The 16823-nt window shown below is 35.3% G+C and overlaps 1 protein-coding gene across 1 annotated transcript in view; it reads right to left on the bottom strand.

Annotated features, from left to right (window-relative positions):
- Positions 1 to 16823, bottom strand: part of NT5DC1 (5'-nucleotidase domain containing 1) — a 266402-nt gene that overhangs the window by 112584 nt on the left and 136995 nt on the right. The window contains exon 7 of the mRNA XM_007484456.3: positions 144 to 318. Within this exon, the coding sequence (XP_007484518.2) occupies positions 144 to 318 (175 nt within the window). The remainder of the gene's footprint in view (positions 1 to 143; positions 319 to 16823) is intronic.

Here is a 16823-nt window from a genome sequence, read left to right as displayed (position 1 = left end):
ATTGCAGTTGGAGAAAAATAGGTGTAAATTTTCACCTAGAGGTCACATGATCCCTTGTTGATACTGTTGGATTCATGCTACTGTTCTTTTCAAGTCTGAAATAATATACAAATGAAGGAAGATTTGACATATTCAATACTTACCCAATAGCATACTCACAGAGAAGTCTGCAGTAGTTACTATATGAATTAGTGATTATTAAGAGAATCTTTCCAGCACTCTTCAACTGTTGAAACCACTTTTTTACAGATTCAGGGCAAATCTTCAAATATTTGCCCGGATGGCTTTTAATTGCTGGATAATACATTCCAGAGTTTTCTAAAACCAAGAAACAAACAAACAAACAAAAAGAAAGTGACAAAATGTAGTTAAATTTTTGTGGCTCTTTGAAAGTCTATTTTAAATATGTATGAAAGGTTAGATGATTTTAAAGTATAGAGAAATGCATCTGAGGTGACATAAGTTGACATTATAAGGATTTCTGATCCCATTTTTTTTTTCAGATAAGGGGTTTTCCTTTTCTTTAAAAAGTTCTCTCTCTTTTTTCCCCCTGCTAACTAAGTGCTTCCCAACCATATACACATATTGCCTGCGTTCTGGCCATCTATTGGGCACCACGCTCAGAAGACTTGGACTTTGACCCTAAGATAGTAACTGCTATTAGGTAACCCTTCATCTTATCTTGTCAAAAACCTGATCAATACCTTCATACTATGCCACCAAACACTTACTACCTCACTTATAGCTACTATGTTATCCTAGGGAAATTTTTTGTGTATGTAAGAATTATTAAAATATATTTGTTGCTGGAGAAATTATTAGTACAATATCAACTTGAATGATTACCAGAGCTTAAAAACTTTCTAAATTTTTTTCTCTTGGAAATGGACTTCATAAATGGTAGCCAACCATATGATGATTTTTATTGTTGACTTGAACACTTATTGTTGCTAACTTTTCATGTGCATATGTCTGCTTCTTCAGTTAGATTGCAAGCTATCAATAAACACACATTAAGCATCTACTTAGTACCAGGTTCTGGGGACAGAAAGATAAAAATGAGAGTTCTTGCCTTCACGGAGCATACAGTCTCTCAGGAAACTAAAATGTGGGTAGAGGGAAATTTCTATATGTCTTTTTCTATATGAACACTAGCACTGTGTCTTGCTCTAATAGGTCAAAACTCTGATTTAGTAATACTGGCCTCCTCATTGTTCCATGTACAAGATGTTCCCAGCATTTTCTCCACTTTCTTCCATACCTGGAAGGCTCTCTCTCTTCTCTACCTCTAACTCCTTTGTATTCCTCCAAATCCTAACTAAAATTCCATTTTTTACAGGAAACTTTTCTCATCCCCTCTTAATTCTAGTTCCTTCCCTCTGTTATTTCTTATTTATCCATTATATAGCTTGCTTAGTATGTATTTATTTGTATGTTGTCACTTCTATTTGATACACCAACCTAGCACAATGCCTGTAATATAGTGGATGCTTAATAAATATTGAATGATTGATTTTTACATAAAATATTTCCAGGGGAAAACCAATCATCACACAGTATAGTTTGGTAGATAGAGAGGTGACCTCTATAGCAAGAAAACTTGGATTTAAGTCCCATTTCTGATAAACATTGCTGTGTAATCCTGGCCAAGTAAATCATATAACCTTTTCAAAAGTTCTTTACTCAGAGCTAATGAAGACTAATGAAATCATAGCCCCAGTTTCTATTCCTATTCTTCCTAAGGGATTCCTTTAAATAGTTGGGGGGGGGTGAATTTGAAGGAAGATAGGAATAGCTAAGTACTCCTGCAGGAGAGGAGTAACAAGGGATTAAACCTTATAGAATGGTAAAATATTATTGGCCTGAGAGTACTTTCAAAGGCAACATTTGCTTGGATTCCTCCCCTAGCCTTTGTTAAGTCCCAGTTACAAACTTGAATAAGAAAACCAGAATAACAGACCAGGGGGAAAAAAACAAAAACAACTTAATAGCAAAGCTAAATCCAACAATTAGTATAACATGTGTGTCACCATGAGATCATCAATAGGAAAAAAATTCCTATTAGCATTGTGTTTTCTGTGGACATCTGTGATTAATTCTTTGACTCAGTAAATCCCAGACATGATTTAGAGTCATGGTATGCTTGAATGTCCAGTACAACATAGTTTTACTTAAAAATAAAGTGGAAATTCTACTTCCTTCCAAGAAAAGTAGTAAGATCAATTAGAAAGGAAGTGACGAGAAGGGTTAGTGCTTCGAAAAATACACAAGAAAAACAATGGTGCATGATATAGTGAAACTATGGTGTTATACTGAAGAGTTCTTGCAGATAATGTCTCCCCAGGTTTTCAGAATTACTCTGTAACATCTCTAGGACAAGTACAGAGTAGGATGGAGTATTATAAGCATTAGAATGATAAATATTCCAATTAGACTATTTTACCAATTAGATAAATTAAGTAGATTATTTATGAGAGAGATGATGTACAAACAATATGTCGATTGTTTAAGAAAAACTTTATACTCATCTGTAGAATATCAGTACATCCCTCATTGGAGACTCTCAATCCTGCCAATGTGAATTTAGTGCCACCTAGTGATTCCTATGGATAAATTTCACACTGACAAATCAGAGAATACAATTTTTTTAAAAACTTAAATGATATTCAATGGTACTCTTTAATATTCTTGAAGAAAGAATTTAATTGTACCTATGCAATCACAGATTAATAAGAGTGGGTCTCCAAATGTGAGTTTTTCATTATTAATTTGAATATTTTCAAACAGGTTAATGCAATATTACCGATATTAAGGTGATATATCTCCAATCTATCTTGCACTACTACACTCACCTATCTAATGCAAAGCTCTAATCATATTAATCAGTTGCCAAGTCCTGACATTACTTAACTTGAAAATATCTGTAACATTTGTTGTTCTCTCCAACACTCTTTAACCTCCCACTGCTACAAGCTTAGTTTCAAACTTCAGTAACTTTCATTTTTTAGCTATTACAATAGCTTTTTTACTAGTTTGCCCCTTCATCCTTTCTACTTCTGTCAAGGTAATCTTCATAATACATGAGCCAGACCATATGATGCCTCCCCTTCAATAGTTTCCTTTATCAAGCAAAATACAAATTCTTTAGCATGACATTTATTTTTGGTGAGTGACTTAAGTTTATACTATTGTAGTAATTATAAACATCTCTTTACTTCCTTGGTCTTCATTTCCTAAAGTATAAAATGAAAGGGTTAGATGCCCTTTGAGCTCCCCTCCTGTCAATAATTCTTTTATCCTTTGTCTCACAATTATATGAAAAAGACTGTGGGTTTTGAAAGACTATACCAGAGAGAGTAGGTTCTCACAAGAAAAAGGTATGTAGCAATATTGCACTATAATTCTGGGTGATAAGAAGTATAATGATATAATCCTTTTAGGTGTATTTTATGCTATACTATCTATATTACCCTATTAATGATTTTATAGATCAGCTTTAGAAAGAATCTTATCCAACTCATTCCTGAATGAGAAAGAGGGGAGGGTTAAAAATGGAATCAGGAATAGTATGAATAATACTGGGGGAAAAATACCTCAGTTTCAGTATCTTCAGGAAGCACTGACCAGACCAGTTCAGAGTCTGAAATATCACTTAATCTGTTAACTTTTTTTTTTTTGCTAAACAAAATTTTTATTTATGTCTGACAATTTTCAAAGTTCAGATAATAAATGAGATTCCAGAGTGGATGGTTTTTAAATCTCAATAATTAGCTGGCCTACTCTAAGTATTAGGTAGCATGGAACCAATGAAGTGAAAGCTGAAAACAGGATCTTGTTTCATGTTTCATATTCACATTAAAAAAAAAAAAAAACAGTTCACAGATGTCAAAATGGATTTATAATTTAAGGACCTCTAGTGGCAAAAAGTTGACACACCTTGGATATAGATTTGTTTTTAGTTTAACAGGCAAATGTGCCACATCACTACTTCATCAAAACGACAAAGTAAGTTTTTTTTAATTATCTAAATATTATGTGCTTGATTTGTGATTATTTTCAAAGTGTCTGTCCAAAGAACAGCCAAAGTATTATAGATAATGAGATAATTACAACACTACTTGCATTCACTAATTAAAGATTTGACAAATATATTAGTAATATATAATAAATACATAACATTTAATAAATAATATATTAATTAGTAAACCACAGCTTTAGGGAAAACTTCCCAATAAAATAATGTTGCCTGCTGACAAACAAATAGAATGGCTATCTTGAAGAGAATTATTTAAATCCCCTTGTTGTTTGAGTTAGAATTAGACATTTAATTTTTAGTATTTTGAGGTGATGGTCACTATTTAAACTTAAGCTAATCAGAAGGAGGTTCTTTGGTTGAATCTTCATCTATACAACTTTCCTTTATGCTGGTCATTTATAAATATATATTAAATGTATTTTGTCAATACCCTTTAAGAAAACCCAGATTGATTATTAATTGTTATATTATTATTTAAAGGAATAAAGTTATTCCTTTAAGTATTTGGGAGAGGATAACATTTAATGGTAATCAGAAAACAAAATACTTTCACACTTTAATGGGCTTACAATTTAGTCAGTATGGATAATCTCTCCATTTAGGCATATTTCCGCGGCATATCATCTCATCCCAAATGATGCTTTGGATCTTTTAGTATTTTATGGATCACAATGTCTGTCATACTTGTGCGATCCCTTACTCTCATTATATAACTATCCTACTTCCTCTTCTGGTCATACATACTGTGAAAAACATCCCACTCTATTTCTTGTATGCAACTTACTGTTGGCCATATGCTACCATACCTGTCTGTTGGCACAAGGTTTCATTGTCCATGGATAACTTGAGATTTTTGTCTTCAGATATTATAGTATTCCATGACTCACAACAATATAGTATCACTAGGAAAATATTGGTCCTAAGAAAGGTTTTGCAGAAGCAATCTCCTTGGCCTTACTGTAAGTACTACAGAATTCTGAATTCACACTATGTTATCTTCCTTCACATTCCTTTCATTCATTTCCTTATTATTCTTGACCTTTGTTCTTTCAGATGAATTTTATTATTTTTTTTTCTCTTTTTTTTAATATATTTTATTTGATCATTTCCAAGCATTATTCGTTAAAGACATAGATCATTTTCTTTTCCCCCCCCCACCCCCCATAGCCGACGCGTAAGTCCACTGGGCATTAGATGTTTTCTTGATTTGAACCCATTGCTTTGTTGATAGTATTTGCATTAGAGTGTTCATTTAGAGTCTATCCTCTGTCATGTCCCCTCAACCTCTGTATTCAGGCAGTTGCTTTTTCTCGGTGTTTCCACTCCCATAGTTTATCCTTTGCTTATGAATGGTGTTTTTTTCTCCTGGATCCCTGCAAGTTGTTCAGGGACATTACACCACCACTAATGGAGAAGTCCATTACGTTCGATTATACCACAGTGTATTAGTCTCTGTATACAATGTTCTCCTGGTTCTGCTCCTCTCGCTCTGCATCACTTCCTGGAGGTTGTTCCAGTCTCCATGGAACTCCTCCACTTTATTATTCCTTTTAGCACAATAGTATTCCATCACCAACATATACCACAGTTTGTTCAGCCATTCCCCAATTGATGGGCATCCCCTCGTTTTCCAGTTTTGGGCCACCACAAAGAGCGCAGCTATGAATATTTTTGTACAAGTCTTTGTGTCCATTATCTCTTTGGGGTACAGACCCAGCAGTGCTATGGCTGGGTCAAAGGGTAGATATTCTTTTGTCACCCTTTGGGCATAGTTCCAAATTGCCCTCCAGAATGGTTGGATCAGTTCACAGCTCCACCAGCAATGAATTAATGTCCCTACTTTGCCACATCCCCTCCAGCATTCATTACTTTCCTTTGCTGTTATGTTAGCCAATCTGCTAGGTATGAGGTGATACCTCAGAGTTGTTTTGATTTGCATCTCTCTGATTATAAGAGATGTAGAACACTTCTTCATGTGCTTGTTAATAGTTTTGATTTCTTTATCTGAGAACTGCCTATCCATTTCCCTTGCCCATTTATCAATTGGAGAATGGCTTGATTTTTTGTACAATTGATTTAGCTCATTATAAATATGAGTAATTAAACCTTTGTCAGAGGTTTCTATGAAGATTTTTTCCCAATTTGTTGTTTCCCTTCTGATTTTAGTTACATTGGTTTTGTTTGTACAAAAGCTTTTTAGTTTGATGTAGTCAAAATTATTTATTTTACATTTTGTGATTCTTTCTATATCTTGCTTGGTTTTAAAGCCTTTCCCCTCCCAAAGGTCTGACATGTATACTATTCTGTGTTTACCCAATTTACTTATGGTTTCCTTCTTTATGTTTAAGTCACTCACCCATTTTGAATTTATCTTGGTGTAGGGTGTGAGGTGTTGATCTATTCCTAGTCTCTCCCACACTGTCTTCCAATTTTCCCAGCAGTTTTTATCGAATAGTGGATTTTTGTCCCCAAAGCTGGGATCTTTGGGTTTATCGTATACTGTCTTGCTGAGGTTGCTTTCCCCCAGTCTATTCCACTGATCTTCCTTTCTGTTTCTTAGCCAGTACCAAATTGTTTTGATGACTGCTGCTTTGTAATATAGTTTTAGGTCAGGGACTGCAAGGCCCCCATCATATGTGTTTTTTTTCGTTATTTCCCTGGATATCCTTGATCTTTTGTTCTTCCAAATGAACTTTGTTATGGTTTTTTCTAAATCAGTGAAGAAGTATTTTGGTAGTTCAATGGGTATGGCACTAAATAGATAAATAAGTTTGGGTAGGATGGTCATTTTTATTTTATTGGCTCGTCCTATCCATGAGCAGTTAATGTTTTTCCATTTGTTCAGGTCTAGTTTTAGTTGTGTGGCGAGTGTTTTGTAGTTGTGTTCATATAGTTCCTGTGTTTGTCTTGGGAGGTAGATTCCTAGGTATTTTATTTTGTCTAAGGTGATTTTGAATGGGATTTCTCTTTCTAGTTCTTGCTGCTGAGCTGTGTTGGAGATATATAGAAAAGCTGATGATTTATGTGGGTTTATTTTGTATCCTGCAACTTTGCTAAAGTTGTTGATTATTTCAATTAGCTTTTTGGTGGAATCTCTAGGATTCTTTAAGTAGACCATCATGTCATCTGCAAAGAGTGATAACTTGGTCTCCTCCTTGCCTATTTTGATGCCTTCAATTCCTTTATCTTCTCTAATTGCTACTGCTAGTGTTTCTAGTACAATGTCAAATAGTAGAGGTGATAATGGGCATCCTTGTTTCACTCCTGATCTTATTGGGAATGCATCTAGTTTATCCCCATTGCAGATGATATTAGCTGTTGGTTTTAGATATATACTGTTTATTATTTTTAGGAATGACCCTTCTATTCCTATGCTTTCTAGTGTTTTTAATAGGAATGGGTGTTGTATTTTATCAAAGGCTTTTTCTGCATCTATTGAGATAATCATGTGGTTCTTGCTAGTTTGCTTGTTGATGTGGTCAATTATGTGGATGGTTTTCCTAATGTTGAACCAGCCCTGCATCCCTGGTATGAATCCTACTTGATCATGGTGAATGATCCTTCTGATCACTTGCTGGGGTCTTTGTGCTAGTATCCTATTTAAGATTTTTGCATCTATATTCATTAGGGAGATTGGCCTATAGTTTTCTTTCTCTGTTTTTGACCTGCCTGGTTTTGGAATCAGTACTATGTTTGTGTCGTAAAAGGAGTTTGGTAGAACTCCCTCTTTGCTTATTATGTCAAATAGTTTGTATAGTATTGGGATTAACTGTTCTCTGAATGTTTGATAGAATTCACAGGTGAATCCATCAGGCCCTGGGGATTTTTTCTTAGGAAGTTCTTTGATGGCTTGATGGATTTCAATTTCTGATATGGGATTATTTAAGAATTCTATTTCCTCTTCTGTTAGTCTAGGCAGTTTGTATTTTTGTATATATTCATCCATTTCTCCTAAATTGGTGTATTTATTGCCATATAATTGGGCAAAGTAATTTCTAATGATTGCCTTATTATTATTTTTTATACCTCATTAAAGTAACCTTTTGGTAGTTTTATTGGTATGACTCTAAATAAATATTTAAATAAATTTAAACAAATAAAAATAAAATTTAGGTAGATAGTCATTTTTATCATACTGGTTCAACCTAACCCTGAGCAATTGATATTTATCCTATTATTTTAAAATTGTTCTCATGTGAAGTGTTTGCCATTGTGTTCACTTAGTTCTTGAGTTTTGAGGCTAGACTGAAACTCAACCTCCTGCCTGCTCAACTGTCTCTGAGAAGAAACAACAGACCTGCCACTTCTCCAGAGTTCTGGAACCTTCTTGCTTCTGTCTTTGCAGGATCTCCTGCCACTGCTCATTTCCCTATAACAGTTTGTCTTGGCAAGTAGACTTCCATTGGCTGCAGCTATTTTACATATAATTTCTCTTTCTGACTCTTCCTATTAGGATTGGTTCGTAATATAGAGAAATGCTGAGGATTTATGTGGGTTCATTTCATATCCTGCTAATTTATTGAAGCTGTTAATTATTTTCAGTAGTTTTTCAGTTGATTATCTAAGGTACCTATTGGTATAGGCATCCTATCCCCAAACTCAGGCAAACTGTAAGCAGGGAAATTCCTTTGTTCCCTTCTTTCCTTGTGACTCCTAACCCAAGAACATCTGAAAACTTCTATAAGATCCTAAGATTATTATCATCCTTGGACTGTCCTTTAGATTTGAGATGGACATAGAGAGATGCACCATCATCCTATACCTGGATACCTTTGAACTGTATCTCAGATATCCATCTGTCCCCTAAACTATGAGGGTCTTTAGGCAGACTCTGGTTAGATGACCAAACCCCTTCCCCCCATGCCTGAGTGCTTACCACTTTAGAATCACTTCCTCACTGTTGTAAAGAGTATATAATTCCCAGAATTGATGGATTCTGGGAGCAGCCTTTCATCTTGCTGTTCTACCTATCCGGTCCTCCTGGCCATTCTCAACATTATTTTCTAAATTAATAAATTTGTATATTTTTTAAGCTAAGTTTTGGAGTCTTATATTCTTGCAAAAGGTATCCTTCTAGAACCTTAGGGGTTCAACTTTAGTACCACACAACATCATATCATCTGCAAAGAGTAATAATTTTGTTTCCTCATTGTTCTAATTCCTTCAAAATAGCTAGTATTTCTAGTATAATATTGAATATTGAATAAATTCTAGTATATTGAATAAAAGTGGTGATAATGGGTATCCTTATTTGACCCCTGATCTTACTGAGAAGTCTTCTAGGTTAGTCCTGTTACTGACAATGCCTACTGATGGTTTTAGACAAATACTACTTAGCATTTTAAGAAAAATCCATTTGTTTTCATACTCTCTAGTATTTTTAATGGGAATTAGTATTGTACTTTGTTAAATTTTCTACATTTGTTGTTGTTGAGATAAGTCATCAGTTGTGTGATTATGAAAAATGTAGTCTTCAATAGAAAATTTCCTATGAAAGCTTGCATAATTAATTCTTATGTTTCTATTAATGTCACTTTCAATTCATGCCCAAACTATTACAAAGATTTCACAGAAATGAAATATTTGGCAGATGAGTTGATAGTTGATGAATGAATGTGTCCTTGGTTTGACTTATTGATAAAAGTACAATCTGTGATATTTTTCTCTTCTTTTGGATACATTATTTTCTCTTTGAGACCTTGAAAATTCATTTTTGAATTCCTGTATAATTGTATTGCTTTTAGCACATTATTTAAGTATCTGATCAGGTATAGTTATACTTTCCCATTTAGCGGGCACTATCACTGCTACTTTCTCCTCATGTTGTGAAGTTATTCAGTTATAGTAACATTAAAAAAAAAGTTAGCAGTTTGTGGAGGATGTATTCCATTCACTTCATATGTTCGTTGTCCTTTTACTTTGATTGAGAAATACTCTTAATATGGTTTGGCTTAGCTAGGGTCTCATATTAACCTTTAGGGCACTCATTTTCCCCTCAACTGCTTTTTTCTTGTTTTTGTTAGGGAATACTTCCCATAATCTGTTTGCTTCTTCCTACTGTTTTGTAAATAAGCTTATCTTCGTAAAAATTGGTTGCCTTTTGGTGCCTTGATTATTCACTTGCCAAAGGTAGTCAAGTATTAACCAGCCAAAGCAATTTGGCTTCCTTTATTGTAGTAATTGTTTCTAGTTAAAGTACTCTAGGATACAGTGATAATCAAAGGTAGAGTCAACATCTTTATTTTCCTTCATTCCCCTTTTTTGGCTCAATGGTTTATTTAAACAGGTTGGGTGGGAATCACATATAGAATCATCTTATTTTTGTCTTTCCCTATAATTTATGTATTGATCTTTAAATCCAAACTAATGAATCAAAGATCTGATTGCAAGATCATTGTCATTGAAATGACTATGTTAATGACCAGTTATTCCCAACTCATCATAAAATCCATTTCAGTTTTTTTTTTGTTTTTTTTTTGGTAGTGCGATTTGCTTTTTGTTATGTTTAGCACATTCTGGCTTTCTTCTAGAAGGAAAGATTCAGAGGATATAAACTTAAAGGTTCTATGAAGTCTTGAGGCTCTTTTATTTCTAAATCTCAAGTCCTCCTTTACAAATTATTCTTCACTATACATTTTTGCATTTAAGTCCCAGAAATATTAAGGTATGTATTTATTTGGTTTGGAGAATTCGATGTTCTTCATAGAATCTTGTTACTTTTTCAAGCTTTGCAATAGATGTTGGTGCATAAATCACTGCTATCTTTATAGCAATCTGTTTACACTCATCATGAGCCCTGAAAGGCAAGAGGACCAGCTGTCCTATGAATCTGTTTCTTATTGCCTTTGGGTACAATATGAAATCAACTATGCCAACTTTTTTATTTGTCTCTTCAGAGAGAACTTGTGAACCATCATGTTATTTGATTAGTCCTTAGGTATTCTTGTTTCATTTATAATGGGGATGTCAATATTGATTTAATTAGGCTCTGGAAATAATTTATCTATTTGATAGTCTTTGAGGATCACAAATTAAAAGTACAAAAGGTTAAAATTAATAATTATAGACAGCTTAAGAACTGTTGTGATTTTGTTAAGCACTCTTCTTCTCTTTTCACCATTATTCCAAAATGGAAGGAGAACAGAGAATAATTTTGTATTTTTTTCTGTTTCATGAATTGTCATAGGCAAATAACTCACCACTTTCTGGAATGATTGGGAAAAAAACTTCATTTATAACAAAAAGAAAACAAAATGTTACAAAATCATGACATATTTATAAACTAGCAATTTAAGAAAAACTACCTCCATAAAATGTCCAAACTACTAAAATGCAAGTATATTAAAATCTGATTTATGTAGCTATTTATCTTAACATACTGAACTAAAGTCAAAGTTCCTGTAGGAAGAGATAAAGCCTTACTGTCTGTTTGTTTTTTGTTTTTTTTATAAAAAGCCACAAGTATGATGATTTGCACATATTGGGTCTTCAATAAATGAGTGCTACTGATGATAATCTTAAAACTGCTAGTAAATTTATTAAAATTTTGTTGTTACCACTTCAGTATATGTAATACCTCACTATAATTAACATTCCAAAAATCAATATTCAAGATTAAGGAAAAAAAACATCTAGGGAAATCTGAGGAATGTTCTTTAGGCAGTTTGAAACTGAATGGCACTGCTCTTTATTTTTATTTTATTCTGTTTTATTGGCCAGTTTTATGCAAATCATCTTCATTCATTTTCATAAAAGTCTTTCTTACTAAGAAAATACATTTAAATTTAAGGCACCTAAACAAAAAGTGAATATGAATCCTAGGCAGCAAGGTGACCCAGTGGATCTGAAATCAGGAAGAATTAAAGTTCTAATTTAGCCTCAGACACTGATTAGCTATGGGATCTTAGGTAAGTTACTTAACCTTTTTTTCCCTTAGTTTTCTCTACTGCATAACAAGGATTGTAATAGCATCTACCTCACAGCATTATTATGAGGATAAAATGAGACAGTATTTTTAAAGCACTCTGCAAACCTTAAAAAAGTAGAGAAAGCTAGATGCTATTATCATGGGTATTATTATCACCATGCCATTAGCATCTAAAATGAGGGATTTAGACTAGATGGCCTCTAAGACCTCTTCAAGCTCTTACTACCATGAATTTGGGTATTGATTCTGAGACACAGAGACACTGGCACAAGACCATCTGGCCCAGCATACCCACATCAAAGAAGGCCCTGTGTTCCCTGAGCAAAGCAGGTTTACAGTAGTTCAAAAGAAAAGTGAGAAACACACTTTTAGAAACATCTCCATTCTCAATGTTCATACAGGCTACTGGGCCCATTGAGCATGGAGCCTTCTGAGCACATAGCACATTGATCTGATAAACCTCAGGTCGATATACTGTACCCCAGCATGGTGATGGCCCTATGGTCTCCTGCAAGTACTAAGGACAACAACTGACCCTGTTTACATCAATAAGCTTGGTGTACTTCATTTCCAACTCAGACTGTTTCAGAATGCAAAAGACATCAAGTGCTTCCTAGCTATATGACCCTGGGCAAGTTACTTAACCCACATTGTATAGACTTTGGTACTTAGAAACCTAACATTGCTATTAAGACAGAAGGTATGGGTTTAAAAATGCCATGCAAGCATCATTTAAAGGAATTGGAGAAGAAATGATTTTGCCATCTTGGGCTTAAAAACAATAATGGGATCATCATATAATGAGGATTTAAAGGGATTTCAGTGGATAAAGGATCATAGAATTTTTTTATTTGTATTTGGAAAAAGAGTTCATTTATGACTATGCTGAAGCCCAGCACTAAATAGTTTGCTCAAAGTCCCAAAGCAAGTATATGGTAGAGTCAGGAATTCCAAACTTCATTGTAGAGATCCTGAAAATGAGGCCCAGACAAATTAGAGATTCCAAATCACACGAAGAGTAGGTCGTATAATCAGGACTTAAATTCAGGTTCTTCAACCCCAACACTAGGCCCTTTGCTCAACACCACATACTGCATAATAATAAGAATTAATATCATGTAATACTTTAAAGTTTATAGAATAATTAAGATAGTCTCTTGTTTGACCCTCCAAAAAAATCATGTGAATTAGGCAATGAAAGTGTTATTATCTCCATTTGGAAGATTTAGAAAAGAGGTCTCAGAAGTTGCTCATGGTCACACAACTAATAAGTGTGTAACAATTAAAATTTAGGGAAACTGAGGCAGGTAGAAATGAGTCTCTCTGCAAGGAGTATGATATTTTTAGAGGTTTATTAAAGGTTGAGAATTTAAGAAAAATACAAGTAAGAAATGCACGTGCCAGGTGGGCCAAGAGGCCCAATTCAATTTCACTCACATCATGAGACCCATCTGCCTGCCAGCGGAGACAGGAAGAGAAGAGAGGCCCAGAAGCCTTTCTAATCAGGTTAAATACCCCATCTCGATCTCGGCCCAGGTGAGAATTCAGTGATATTACAAAGCATTCTGGGGAAGTGGAGCAAGGACTTCTGGGGATTGAAGTCCTGGATTCAAGTCTCCATTTTTACAAGTGTTAGTGGATTTCAATTCAGGTCTTCATTAAACCAAGCCTGGCATGATCTTCAAACTCCATTTCCCTGACAGGCACGGCCTGAGCTTTGGTGTAAAGCATTTCGGGCTGCAGAGGAGACTGCACTAGAAAGGGAGAAGGAAAGTTACTCCTTCCTCATTTCGGAGAGAAAGGAAAATTCCCAAAGATAAAAGGAAGAGATGGCTAGTTCCTGTCTTTGTATTGGAAGGAAAAAAGTGAACAAACACTACACTACTCTTTTTTTTTTTTAACCTCTTGGTCATCTGAAACATGATGAATAAAGAAAGAAATAATGAAAGTATCAGATAGTTAAATGATGTGATATGAATTTTTTATCCCATCCCAATATTTCAACTCCATAGCTTCTGAATTGCCGTATATATATATAAATTGGTCTTCAAAGAAATATAGCTTCAAAAATCAGCTTTTATCACAAGGGTGCACTGTTTCCTAAATTATTTTGCTCAAAATTCTTTTTTTCTTCAAGGAAATAACTTTCAAATGATCTTGCCTCATGTAACAAAGCAAGAAATATTCAGAGCTACAGTTGAATTGCACAGATTCTCAGTTGGAATGGATTCCAGAGGCCATCTAATAAAAAGTCTTCAATCTTATCCTCCACAAGGGTTCATCCACACTCCATCTAAAAACTTCTAGACTGAAGGAAGCCATTACCTTTAAAAAAAATTATAGACATATATATTTCCATGTGTCATTGTAGATAGAATTTAAATAATAATTTTTAGACATTTTACAATCTATGAATTCTCTCTCCCACTTAACCTTTCCTGCTCCCAATGAGAGCAAGTGATATGATATAGATGGTATGTGTGCTGTCATGCAATATAAAATTTGATGTTTCTCATGTTGTGAAAGAAGATTCATATTTTTTATACCAAAGAAAAATTCATGGAGAAAATAAAATGAAGTATTCTTCATTCTGCACTCAAGACTCCATCAATGCCTTCTAAATATGAAGTTTCTCACCTGGTTCAAAAAATTCAACTGAATAGAGGATAAGGAGGAAGTGGTTTCTGGGAAGAAAAAGATCTAAAGGTTCTTATTAGACCACAAGCCCAATACAATTTAACAATATGAGTTAAATCTCTAAAAGCTAATTTTATTTTAGGCTGAACTATTAGTATTATAGTGTCCAAAAGTTGGGTAATAGTCCTCCTGAAATTTCTTGATCTAACTAAATCTAGAGTATTGTGCCAAGTTCTATGAACCCCATTTTTGAGGGTATTGATGGCCTAGAGCAGTATTGGTGAAGGTTTTCATGTTTGTGTGCCCAAACTGTAACTTCGATCTGCCTGCAAGTCCCACTGCATTACCCCAGAGAGTGGAGGGAGGAATTACTCACTTTGGGTGACCAGACAGAGGGATGGGACATGCAAAAATTGTCCTGAGGTGCTGAGAAGAGGGGGAATGGATCGGCTCCCCTATGCTGGGTGGGCACATGTGACAATACTTTGTCAACACTGGTCTAGAGCATATACAGAGGAGGTAAACAAAGATGGTGAAGGAATTGGAGAAAAGTTCATATGAGGATCAGCTGAGGAAACTGGGAATGCTTATCCTGGAGAAGAGAAGAATTGTGGGAGTAGGAAAAGGCATATGATAGCTTATAAAAGGAGATTAACATACATCACAGATCCCTAGAAAGTAGTAGTAGTCTCTCGGTAACCAAGGATGACGTTTGTCTTTGTGCTTTCATCTCTGATGTAGATGAGTGTACACAAAGACACTTGTGCGTGAAGGAGATTTAAGTGGAAAAGTCGATGCACAGAGACAGTCCCACTCTCTCTGCATTGGAAGCCTGGGTTCAGTGGCACGAAAAATCGTTACACCTGGAGGCTTCCTCAGCTGCATTGGAAAGCCGTGTTGTCTTTTGTGCTCCAATATGCCCTAAGCACTCCACAGTGCTTTGCTGCGTCGCCATCTCAGCCATTGAACCTTCTTATTGGTTTCTTCTGTCTTCTCAGCCAAAGCAGTCTTCACATGCTGGGTGAGCAAAGCCCTAGTTCACCAGGGGTCGACGACCAGATGGCTACCCTCACAAGGTTTAGCCGGCCTGTCGAAGCCGTTGCCCGGGGTGTGGCCGCTGCTGCATGCTACCAGCTACTGGGAGCCACAAGTGAGAGCTGGGTGTCAAGTGAGGGTCAGAGGCTGGAGAGCTGCCCTAAGAGGGCACAACAAGCCCTCCATACCAGAGATACTACCCCTCCCTGAGCACCCCATACATCCCTAGAAAGTAGTAGTAGAAGAAATGGATGAAAGTTTTGGAAATATAGTTTTCAATCAAATGTATGATTTCTTAAAACAATAGAGGTCATTTAGAACAGTGGTTCTAAATAATGGTTTCAAATAGAAGCACAGGCCACTCAACTGCATGTAAGAATCACTGAAGCACACATATTTACTTAGAAAACCATATATTAATATTATTTATGTTCTATTGCATCTTCAATTTGATTTGTCAAATATTTCCCAATTATATTTTAATCTGATTCAGGCATGGTGGGGCAGCTAGACACTGATCCATTAGACATTGGGTAACCACTAATTAGGGATATTATGGGCAAGATTCATGCCTTGGGTAAAGGATCAGATGAACCTCTGAAATTTCTAACTTGGTCCATCTTCTTATGACTTTTACTGGCTCCATAAACAGAGCATTATACCTCTAAAATTAATGAACACATTTCTTTTGCCATTTCTAGACCTCTGTTTCTCCCCTTCCTTATAAACAATAAGATATTCCTTAGGAGGACATACAACAACACATCTTTGGAATTTGGAAGCACTCAAAATTCTCTATTGACCTGAAAACAAATTATAGATATTAGTCATTCCAGTACTTCCCTTTATTTGGCCTCATCTATTGCAAATTCTTTTTATGACAGTGTTTCTTCCTATGTATTCCATAACAGTCTCATTCACACCCTTATTGCCTGTGGATTTGCTCTTGTCTTATTTTTTCTCATCCTTGTTTGCTTTCCAATTATCATCCGATACCTAGGATATGTCAAGTCCAAATTGAGATGAAGTAATTTACTTTAAAAAACAAAAAGGAAGGAGATGGTGGAGGCCATCATACCCTGACTGGTTGACAAGGTCACGGTCCAAGGAAGGAAGGTCAACAAAGCAGACCCCAGAATGAGGAGCCCCTGCTGATCCCCCTCTGACTTCTCTCCCCAAATTTTCCCC

The sequence above is a fragment of the Monodelphis domestica genome, chromosome 2, assembly GCF_027887165.1.
Source record: "Monodelphis domestica isolate mMonDom1 chromosome 2, mMonDom1.pri, whole genome shotgun sequence".
NCBI lineage: Eukaryota > Metazoa > Chordata > Mammalia > Didelphimorphia > Didelphidae > Monodelphis > Monodelphis domestica.
This window is presented reverse-complemented; position numbering and strand designations above follow the sequence as displayed.